The sequence below is a fragment of the Bombyx mandarina genome, chromosome 15 (genome assembly GCF_030267445.1).
Source record: "Bombyx mandarina strain Sakado chromosome 15, ASM3026744v2".
Classification (NCBI taxonomy): domain Eukaryota; kingdom Metazoa; phylum Arthropoda; class Insecta; order Lepidoptera; family Bombycidae; genus Bombyx; species Bombyx mandarina.
This window is the reverse complement of record NC_143221.1, coordinates 2,860,341-2,872,145: the sequence shown is the minus strand read 5'-3', so window position 1 is coordinate 2,872,145 and position 11,805 is coordinate 2,860,341. Positions and strand designations below refer to the sequence as shown.

At 39.1% G+C, this 11,805-nt stretch overlaps 1 protein-coding gene across 1 annotated transcript in view; it reads right to left on the bottom strand.

Moving 5' to 3' along the window:
• Positions 1 to 914: 914 nt before the first annotated feature.
• LOC114242608 (uncharacterized) overlaps positions 915 to 11,805 on the bottom strand; it is a 137,828-nt gene continuing 126,937 nt past the window's right edge. Inside the window, exons 3-4 of the mRNA XM_028173832.2 lie at positions 4,624 to 4,734; positions 915 to 4,482 (exon numbers count right to left, since the gene is read on the bottom strand). Of these exons, the coding sequence (XP_028029633.2) occupies positions 3,417 to 4,482; positions 4,624 to 4,734 (1,177 nt within the window). The 3' untranslated portion in view covers positions 915 to 3,416. The remainder of the gene's footprint in view (positions 4,483 to 4,623; positions 4,735 to 11,805) is intronic.

Sequence of the window (11,805 nt, the reverse complement as noted above, 5' to 3'; positions counted from 1 at the left end):
TATTTCAGTTTTAAAAATGATGATTAAAGTTTGACTTCTGACATTTACGTTTTGATGTGCCGACATAATCTCGGTATGTACCTATTACAATATTAGATGTATTTTTAAAATAAGTTGCCATAATTTTCGGGTCAGGCGTTATGCTATAAATTAATCCGGTTTCGGAATTAAATCATGGAACCTTTTAGTGTTAATAGTTATTTACTAGCGGACCAATTTGTTCTACAAAAACCATTCATTATTCATAATAAATTCTAACAAAAGACCCATCTTTTTACTTAGTAATCACAGGGAGAAAAGTTTAAATCGACTAGTAGGTAAAGTTCTCAGCTAGTGTCGGTTTGTTTTTTGATGGGGAATATGAAGGCATTGCTCTCGTACCCGCCAAGCGAAGTCTTGTATTTAACTTGTATAGTAGATGTGAATATTGACGATATAATCAAATTATAGTACGCTCTATTGAATTACTTAAATATATTGACTGCATTTTTATTGGTTATTGAAAGAGATCAGTCAGTAATCAGATTTTGATAAACACATCGAGAAGCTTCAAGAAGGCATACCAGGAAATTGGATAAAGGGCTGGCTTCAGAGTCAGAAAGAATGTGGTAGAACAGATAAACACTATTCCTGATGTGGATTATCTCAATCAAATCCTTCGAACAATCGAATTGAGTTGATTTTATTTTATTTTATTTGTTGTTAGCAACATTTTATCAACGTCGTTCCTGGATCTTCTCAGTGGGTCGCGTTTCCGATCCGGTGGTAGATTCTACGAAGCACTGCTCTTGCTAGAGTCAGTGTTAGCAACACTCCGGTTTGAACCCCGTGAGCTCACCTACAAACGTTAGGGCGAAAAAAAAAAATCAACGTCATTACGAAGGGTTTCTATTGTTAAAAATAAAACCATGTAATTAGCGTTAAATATTTTAATATTCTTTTCAATAAAATATACGATCGTTTACTTTAGGATGTGAATTAAATATGTGATGATATGTTAAACATACAAAGTTTTGTGTACAGAGAAATCTTTTATATTTAAATCGTTCGAGAAATTAATCAGGTGAACAGCATACGCTTAATAAACATGCAGACCGAATTGAGGACGTCATTTTAAATTCGGTTAGGAAGAACCAAGATCGATTTTTCTGTCAAATTTTTTAAATAATTTATTGAATCTTATCTCCTAAAATTACATACAATAGCATGTGAGCGTTGTGAGTTCCAGGTCGAAGGTTCATTAAAATAGTGGTACCCTTTAGACCACAGAGCAGACTAGAGAGCACTACGCGGCAGGTATAGGAGCGACAACGATTTAATCCCATTGTGGGGGGTTTTGCTTCGATCCTATTGTGGTGGGTTTTGTTTTAATCCCATTGTGGGGGGTTTTGCTTTGATCCTATTGTGGAGGGTTTTGCTTTAATCCCATTGTGGGGGGTTTTGCTTAAACGTATGCTATTAGGTTCATGTGTGTGAGAAGGTAGTAGAAAATTAAAATGAAATTTTTACCCATTCGCATCAATAGGTAATCAATTGGCAATAGGTATGGCCAGAATTAAATATAATAAAAGCTCTTTATTCGCGCTTCCTCCATACGTGTTTTCATTAATCGTGGATTAAAAAAAAGCCACCCAATCCTTATGTTCGCGGTTAAAGATTTCTTTATTTACGGGTCTAATCGGTACACCGATTTAAATATTTTGATAAGATGTACGAATCCAACCGAATATCCTTTGTAAGCGTGCTTTTCCATATTCACGGTTTCTGTATTCGCGGCATATTAACGGAATGTATATCCGGCGAATAAAGAGCTATTACGGTATAACATATTTGGTTTTATAGAGCTGTCTGTGTACTTGGAACGTCGTTGAGTCCTTGAATGGGGGTAGACGACGACATAGGCACGACCCTGGCCTTGCTGATGTCCATGAACAACGGAGTCCACTCACCATCTGGGCAACATGTTCGTCGTCTGTGACCACGAGCAGTAAAAACGTTTTTATTTGTCGAACTTATTAAATAGAAATTTTTACTTGATAACTTTTTTGTTTAATTTTTAATCTTTTCATATTTATTTTTATTTTAAACATGAAGATTTATTCTGTACACATTGAAATTCACAGATCAATGAGCTTTTTTTATTTTATTATTTTATTTATTTTATTTTAATTATGACAACACTAAATTACAATTGGCACCAAGACACTACTAAATATGTATTAAAACTATTGAAGAAGATAATTGAAACATTTTCAATATACGTGTTTTATTTAATTGCGTTTAGTCGCATTTCAAAAGAAAAAAAATTGTGTTCATTCGTTCGTATGAACTTTTCTGTGTCTACAGTTTGATTAAAATAAAACTATGAACTTCACTGAAAAAAAAATTGTTTCTTAAAACTTTTAAAATTCTTAATTTTAAATATCGACGCTTGAAAGGGAAACGTGACAAAGCGACAATAACTGCTTTGTACATAAATGATAGGCAATAACCATATTCGATGCGCAAAAAAAATATATTTCTAGGTCTCTTAAAATCATTTCAATCCTACAGCTACTAGCTAGATTCGTTAAAATATAATTTTGTTTTCAGGTATTTCAACTTTATATTAGTCTACTGTAAAGTTCACGCATTGTCGCTTAGTCATGTTTGCCTTTCAAGCGTCGATATGTTCAAGTCCTTGACAAAATATTTTTTTACAAAAAAAGTTTTTATGAATCTGAGACAAAAAACAGTACAAAATCAAGACAAAATCACATAATCTCAATTTAAATCCGGCTACGAACTCATACGCACAAAATATAACGTACATAAATATGGTACAAAATTTATTATCGATTTGGATACAAAAGAAAAACATATAATATGCAAAATCAGTCAGACGCATAAATACAAATCCTATTTCTCCGCAGATACCGAATTGTTGTCAGTACAAAAACAAGCGAAAGATTTTTAAAAATTCGAAGAATTGCGAATCAAAACTTTCCAATAATTGTTCACAAAATTTCGTTCTACCTAGTTTTAATGTCTTCTCAAAATTGAATTTCTTTAAGCTCCAATCCAATATTTGAATCATCTATGAGCCAAATGATAAACCGCATAACAATTGACTAAGACACTTACAAAACCTATAATTACAATAAGAGATTATTTACAATAGTTCAAGTATCAAGAATAAGAATTTCAATGAATCTGGGAATAACAATTTCAATGAATATCTCGCCTCGTTTTAAGTCAAGCCGGTACTACTTACAAGCCAACATGAAACATTTATCTAAAATACTCTTGTGTAATCTACCTATTCATTAGTAATTTTTGTGAAACAACAATACCGCTTTGAAGAAAGTATCCGAAGAAGCGTTAAGTCAAATGTGTTTTGATTTCACACAGCTAATACAATAAAAGGAACTTTTGAATTAGGCATAGCTCTGAGCGTGCTCTAAAGGTACATTTGACAGCTTATTTCCCTTCTCGACCCAATTCTTTAATCTTCCGCGAAGCTCCTCCAAGCTCTTCGATTTGGCTTTGTTAATCCTCTTGTACTTGACGTCTTTTGGTTTCGTTACGTTTCTGTGGTTGGACATAACTCTGTTGTAGGTGACCACGTGGTTCGGCTTAGGCTCCGGGTCCTCGTCAGCGCTGTCAGCGTTCGAAGTTACTTCCTCATCAGAATCGTTGGCGGGAGTCATCCTTTTTGGCACATAACTATACGACCAAATGTCCTTCTCTTTTTTGGTCTTGAGATCTTTATCACCCTCGATGCTTTTGATTTCTCCGGTTAACACAACGCTCCTCATGCGAAAGTTGTCTCGCCTTTGAGCTAATAGGCTTGTGTGTTTTTCTTCGTCAGTTTTGTTTGCTTCTTTAATTTCCTTCTCTGTGCTGCTCTGCGCGCTCAGGCCCTTCGTGGAATCACCATCCATTTCTTCTTCCACGCTGTATACGGTTTCCAGAATTTCTGGTCTTCTTAAGAAGCCATTTGAACGGCGAACCACGCTGTATTTCATGTTCGGATCTATGGCATCTGATATTGATCTAACTACAGTCACGCTGTCGGGGTTTGTGGATCTGAATCTTAAATGTGAAGTGTTGCTGTCGTAATCAGCGTCCTCCATAATGACAGCGGAATCGGAGTCGTTGAGTGAATCAAAGTCGCCAGTGATGTGCGTATCTTGCAGCATATCTCTGAAATCTGGAATGTTTTGCGACATGTCAATGCCGTTGTCCATTAATTTGACTTGAAGGCTCTCGATCACTTTCTGCTGCTTCATGATAATCGATTCTCGTAACGCAAGCATGGTGGTTATCTCTTTTTGCTTCCGAACGAGTCGTGATTCGAAGAGAAGCAGTTGGCTGGAAAGGCTCTTCAGTTGTTCGGCCTTTTCCCGCTGTAGTCGAGAAACGAGCTCTTCTTGGGTACGATGAGCACGGCGCCATGTCAGCAGCTGGTGCGCCTGTGCCCTGTATTTCATTCGGAGGTCCCTGTGAACATATTTAATCAATTTTTATATTATTTCAAAGTAACAATTCAATTCCCTTTGAGTAAATATTTTATACACGGTATTGTTGCAAATTCTATCTGACTCGTAAAAGCCACAAAATTTTTTGGGTGTATTTTTTTACCTTATTGTTCTCCTAGCTTCATCCAGGGTGTGGGCTTCAAGTGGGTCGGTGAGAGAAGCCGCCAGCGACACATCCGGCTCCGTTGGGCTATTCAGAGCCGACTCACTTCGGCTGTGGACAAAATAACAAAAATTAACATACATAAAGCAAGAAGAAAGATAGGAACTTGAAATTGACTTTACCTCAAGAAATGACTACTATAGTTCGTTCAAATACAAATAATAATTGTTCTATACAACCCCACTGAGTTGGTGTGGGCCCAAATAAAAATTATATTACTGCCAACAATACAACTTTTAAGATGACTGACGTGAAAAAAATATTTCATGACGCAATACGGTTAGTAGACGCTGATCAATGGAAGAAATGCTGCGACCACATCTTCTAAAAAGAAAATACCATGTGGTATTTAGTGGACGTCATGGAACTCGCTGCAGAAAATTCTATTATTATAAATACTAACGAGGATACTCGTACTAGTGATTAAAATATTAATGACTTAATGTTGATTTTTAACTTTTATGTGTATTTTTTAAATTCATTCAACTTAATCAAAAAAAAAATATTTTTTTTAAATTTTAACACCGTTTTGGTGAATACACCTTAACCCTGCAGTTGCACTGATGACTCAGTGCATTCTTAACGCGAACGAACTATAATTGTAGAATAATGAAATTTGTATAATCATTTTTCATGGAACAATTTTCCAATATTCATCCCGATTCTAAATAATGTCTTTATAAACATCAATATGATCGTATTTCTGTTGAAGCCCTATTAAATTGTTAACGGCGTAGTAATCGAAGCCCGAATTTCAGGACACCTCTCGGGTTAAACTGACAACAGCCCCCTGATGATGTCTGTAAACGAATTGGTTCTCTATACAGAAATATCGCTTTTCTGAAGTGTTTTTCTTTTTGGAGCTCCTCATAAAAACTTTGGCTTATTGAGAAAGTGTTTACTTTTTATGGTACGTTTAACTTTATACCTCGGGAGCTGGTGTTAAAAGAAATTGCGTTATGAAATGTTTTTTGAAGAAATATAGACTAAAGACGCCATCGCTTTTTGAGAGGCAAATTTTTTGTGTGGATAAGACTGAAGACGCCATCGCTTTTTGTGATGCAAATTTTTGGTGTGGATTCCTTTGGATTCCTTATTCGGTTTCATTTTAATTAAATATTATAGACACAAAAATTTCCATAATTAAAACTACATTACAGATTAAATCATGCGTTTTTACGCTTTAATTTCGGATATAATGGGAGATTTCTTCTACGACCCGTCTTCTATGTTTACGAGTTACGAAAATCCGAAGAAAAAATACCGAAATTTTCAATTTTGTTTAAGCATAGTTGAACGGTGTTCGGAGCACAAACATTGCTATTGCTAACTGTCTCACAACTGAATAACTTGCTTCGATTTATTGACTATTCAGCTCAGAGACACGCAGCAGCGGTAGGCAGGGGCTTGGGTATGCCCCTGGCATTGCTGACGTGCATGCCAACGGTAATTACTCACACCAGGCGGGCCGTACGCTCGTCTGCTGACAATCGTTATTGGTGGTAGGACCTTTTGTGAGTCCGCACGGGTAGGTACCACCGCCCTGCCTATTTCTGCCGTGAAGCAGTAATGCGTTTCGGTTTGAAGGCTGGGGCAGCCGCTGCAACTATACTGAGACTTTAGAACTTATATGTCGAGGTGGGTGGCGAATTTACGTTGTAGATGTCTATGGACTCCAGTAACCACTTAACACCAGGAGGGCGGTGAGGTCGTCCACCCACCTAAGCAATAAAAAAAATCCTGATAAAAAAATCATTTTCTCAGCATTGAAATTGGATACTATTCGAATATTAATGTCAATGAAAGTTTAGAAGGATTGCGGGTACATCAAAATTGTTAGTTTCATTAAAGACGTCCACTTCTATTACTCTCAATTTCATGTTCTTATTCACTTAGCAAATAGACCGTAATGGCTTTAGATCCAGAGCTAAAGTCTTTCCAAATAAAACTGTTTGATGATTATGAACGGTAAGCTATGTGAAATTCTTATTGAATTTATAATTGTTTTATATTCGAGTACTGATAAATTATCTTTTATAGACATATTATACTATATATGCAGACACGAACAATCCTTTTGGAATTGTGACTTTGTGATTAGTATTTTTTTCCCCTGACTAATCGAGTTCCAGTTTGGGAGGCTTAACGACGGAGGGAAGATCTTCCACCGAGCGGGTGATATTGCTCGGTAGACCGACGCGGCGACGGTCCAAATGTTGTTGTTCGGAACTTGTATATTATATGCGAACTTATCTTGAAAATGTCGTAAGCGAGATTCAGGCATCTGTCAAATATCTTGCGTTGTATGATGGCTACCCACACTGGTATCCTCAAGGGCTATTCCAGATACTCACTGACAGGTAGGTGAGCTCACGTGCTCAACCTGAGAGAATTTGCTACTGGCCTAGTAAGAACAGTTCTTCACTGAATCTACTAGCGTATCTGAATCGAGACCCACTGAAATGATCCGGCGAGAAATTCAGCGGGTTCATATCATGGGCCATCAATTAGCACAAGTTAGGCCAGGGCGCTTCGGCAAACGAGGACACGGCGGAGCCGTGCCGCCGCCGTCGGGCCGGGGGTCGGAGGAGGGCGTTTGTCCAGCTCCAGCCCCTATGAGGAGGCAGTCTCCTCCCGGTGATGGTCACGGGGCGACCTAAGGGGGTTGAGGCTGCGCTGCACGCTACCGTCACTCTAGCGCGCTGGCACCAGGAGGACGGGACGGCGCGTCGGCGGCTGCGGACTGCGATGCGGTCCGCATTTTCGTCGTCGCTGTCGTCGCCGAACATACTGTTGAAGAGCAACCTGGTCGGCGGTATATCGCGTTCCGACCCGGCAGGCTGGTGCTGGCCCAGCGGGGTATCTCGGAACACCAGCGGCACCGCCCGGGCGGACTGGTAGGGCCGCCGTACCGCGGAGACTGACGTCGTTGGTCGTCGACTATCGCCTCGACGACCCGTCGGTCGGGCGTCCTCGGGGTGGCGCCGCGTGTCTGGTTGTAGTGTTGACCGCGGGAACCCCCCTACTCTGAACGGGTTCTGACCCCGGACGGAGATCGGACGTCGGGTGTAAGAGCGCAGGGGAGTCGTTTAGTGGGTGGGCCCTAAAATCCTTGGGCCCGCGATCTGCTCTCAACACCTGCAGATCGTTGAGTCTCACATACCCCGCGCGCCCCCTAGGCGCGGGGACCTCGTAGGAGGTTCGGCCCACGGCCCGAGAAAAAAAAAAAAAAAAAAGGGCGCTTCGGCAATCCCTAAAATAATATTAATATAATTCAAATATAAACAAATCCCTGTTTAATTTCATCTATCATAACAAATCGTCTAAGAAAATAATTTGCGTGTACAACAAGATAATATTTACCTCAAATATTGGTAAATTAATCGGTATGAATGAAGGAGCCAACAAAGCGACGCGTTAAATTACAAGAAATATTTCTTACGGGACAAATTACAGGAGAAACGAACAAAACTTTTTTTTATCCTGTATGTACGGATAATTGTTAGATTTATTATTATTTATATTTTACGTTCATTACATAGATAATATTATTATACTATTCATGTTATGTAGTATGATACTGTCCAAATGCGTAATTCTAATGTCATTTCTCCAATTCTTGCCAAAAATGCATTTACACGTGTATTTTCTGTCTTTCTATTGAAGTCTCGACCATTAGATTACATAATATATATATATATATTTTTTTTTAATAAATTTGTTTTTCTTTGAATTTTCGCTGTCATCTTCATCTTCTTTGTCTCCACCTTATCCCACTAGGTGGGGTCGGTACAGAGAATAATTCTATTACATTCTCTTCTATCAGCCGCATCTCAACACTCATATGGTTCCTAAGGAACGTCGATCTCCATGATGACCTGGAGCTTGACTCAGTCAGTAAGTATCTACAGTGGCCATAATTGCGCCGCTTTGAGAAGGCGGCACGACATGAGAACCCGCTTGACGTGGCCGTTGGGAACTACATACCCGATCCGGTAGACCGAATAGTAAATAGTCGGCGTCGCCCAAAACACGTCGTTACGAATCCTCCCGATCCATTAACGGTGCTTTTAGGTACCAAAAACACCGGTCACCGTCCCCGTCGAACCCGTCGCTTGCGACGATGGGCTCGACGAGCGAATTAACCCATAGACACAGCCCACTGAGTTTCTCGCCGGATCTCCTCAGTGGGTCGCGTTTCAGATTCGGTGGTAGATTCTGCAAAGCTGCTCTTGCTAGCATCAATGTTAGCAACACTCCGGTTTGAGCCCCGTGAGCTCTGAGCTCATCTACATGTTAGGGCCAACCTGAAATAGCCTCTCAAGGCTATCAGCATAGATAGGAAATAAAAACACTCTTCCACATTCGTCAAGTCATCCATGTCTTCTTCCGTCAACCTCTTCCCTCTCTACCTTGCACTACCATGTCCATAGATCTCCTAGCGATCACATGCATCTTCTCTCTACGCATCACATGCCCATACCATGCTAACCGTCCGCTCTTTAATTTGTCATTTTTCGATGTCATTTAACCCGTAAGATTCCGGCCCAACGAACAAGGTTATATAATAATACTAGCGACCCGCCCTCGCTTCGCTTCGGAAACATTAAAACACACATGAAACCAAAAAAATAAAATTAAAAAAAATGAAAAAATAGTAGCCTATGTTCATCAGGGACAATGTCGGCTTCTAATGGAAAAAGAAGTTTTCAAATCGGTCCAGTAGTTTCGGAGCCTATTCGAAACAAACAAACAAACAAATCTTTCCTCTTTATAATATTAGTATAGATATAGATGACCTCCCGTTTATAATTTTACGGCAGTCTAGACAGTTCCCTCTTTGTACGTCGAAGGTCACACGATTTCGAAGGGTTTTTTGTTACTATGATATTATATTTTTCTTTAATCTCTTTGAGTTATGGGATTTTACTCTTTATTATTATCTGCTGGTAAAATTCTTCGGAATACTTCTACTTCTTTTTCGACAGCTTTATCCGGGATCTATATAATATCTTAAAATACAGAATCTAAAAAGAATTTAGTTCATTACTTTTTTTTTTATTGCTTATTTGGGTGGACGAGCTCACAGCCCACCTGATGTTAAGTGGTTACTGGAGCCCATAGACATCCACAACGTAAATGCGCCACCCACCTTGAGATATAATTTCTAAGGTCTCAAGTATAGTTATAACGGCTGCCAAACTCTTCAAATCGAAACGCATTACTGCTTCACGGCAGAAATAGGCAGGGCGGTGGTACCCACCCGCGCGGACTCACAAGAGGTCCTACCACCAGTATTGAAAGCATTCAACCGTTATGATAACAAAATCACATTCATAATATCCAATAATCATAATTAAAACAATAGGTTTAGAAGCAACGAAATCTAGTCGCCTTCGTGGGTTTATTTAAATGTATTAGGATGCCATACAAATGAGAAGATGTTAACGCATATGATTTTCATATTAATCTGCTTTATTATGTATTGGCACGTCAAAAACAAATATTAGACGAATTATAATAAGTGGGAACAAATCACGCACGGCCGTCTGGTACCAAAGGCTGATAAACATACTTATATACGTTTAAATATATACATATATAGATAATAAGCACCCAGACAAAGAGCAAACAAACCTGTAAATCACACGTAACGTCAAAGGCGCTTAGGTAAGTATTGGACCACCGAGTCGGTCAATAATTATACTATTATTTATCAGAACTTGATACCTTAATGTTTTCTTTTTCTGATAAATACTGAGCCTAAACTGATTTTGCTACGTTAGTTAATTGTTATCCTTAAAAAAAAATCAGAAAAGTGATAACAACTCGCACGACTTAAACGCCATACCATAAAATTTAGAGATAGGAATTGGGAGGAGTAATACATGTATATGGGTAGGATAAACTATATAATCCATAGTTTGCTAATGTTGAAAGGTATGCATACGAAGTTCTCTAGCCTCAAAGATGTTTTTTTATTGATTAAATCTGTGAACAAGTTCATGGCCTACACAATGAAGCCCGCAAACTTCACAAGGTGATGGCCGCCACCCTCTTAGGAACACGAGGTCAAAAGTATTATAATTGTATAACGACTGTCTTAGACATCAAACAACGCTACGCAATGTGCGCATGGTTAGTTCGGTGTAAAAAAAAACGCGGTACTTAACCGCGGTCACCGTCCTCGTCGGACCCGTCGCTTGCGGAAGGGCTCGACGAGTAAACTAGCCCATAGACACAGCCCACTGAGTTTCTCGCCGGATCTTCTCAGTGGCTCGCGTTTCCGATCCGGTGGTAGATTCTACGAAGCACGGCTCTTGCTAGGGCCAGTGTTAGCAACACTCTCGGCTTGAGCCCCGTGAGCTCACCTACTCGCCCGCCGATTACGCTGACATAGCCTCTCAACAAGGCTATCAGTTTTTGTTAGGAAAAAAAAAGATGTTTAACCGCGGGGATTTAAGACCTGCCATCAATAATAAGGTTTATTTTCGTGATTTTTATTTAACCCCATGCCATCTGTGTTCCTCTGAACGAGAAGGTTTATCTGATAAGCATAATGTGATCATCCATTTTTATTGATGGTCTGCTATATCTGATGCGCAGTAATCATGCGTTATACAATTAATTACATTAACGGCCCTTTGGAGAAAACGATTAAAGTATCTTTCGAGGAATGAGTGATATGATTCGGTAGACCCAGGGTAAGAACGTATTATTCGGAGCTTGCATACATGTAAGCTCCTAATATAATGTCGTTACCGCGATTTGATTTTTAGCATATATTTTATGTTACATGTTATCTTCTATTATAACAACGCTCTGTTCTAGCAATACCTCTTCAATCAAGGTCAAGACATTCAGACACGTGTACAGCAATAAAAAACACACACCCACATCACGATTTCTAATAACTTTAAATGAGTAGCTATGAACTGTTCATCTATGGTCAGCGAATCACCAATTTAATCGGGAAACTCTAAAGATTAATTAATAATCTATATAGAATAAGAGGCCATGTTTCATTCAATAAAAGTACTTCCTTACGGATATCCACATAACCGCAAGCATTTCCTTTAAGATCGCACGTCCCTTTTTAAGCCACTAGATAGAAAAAGGACG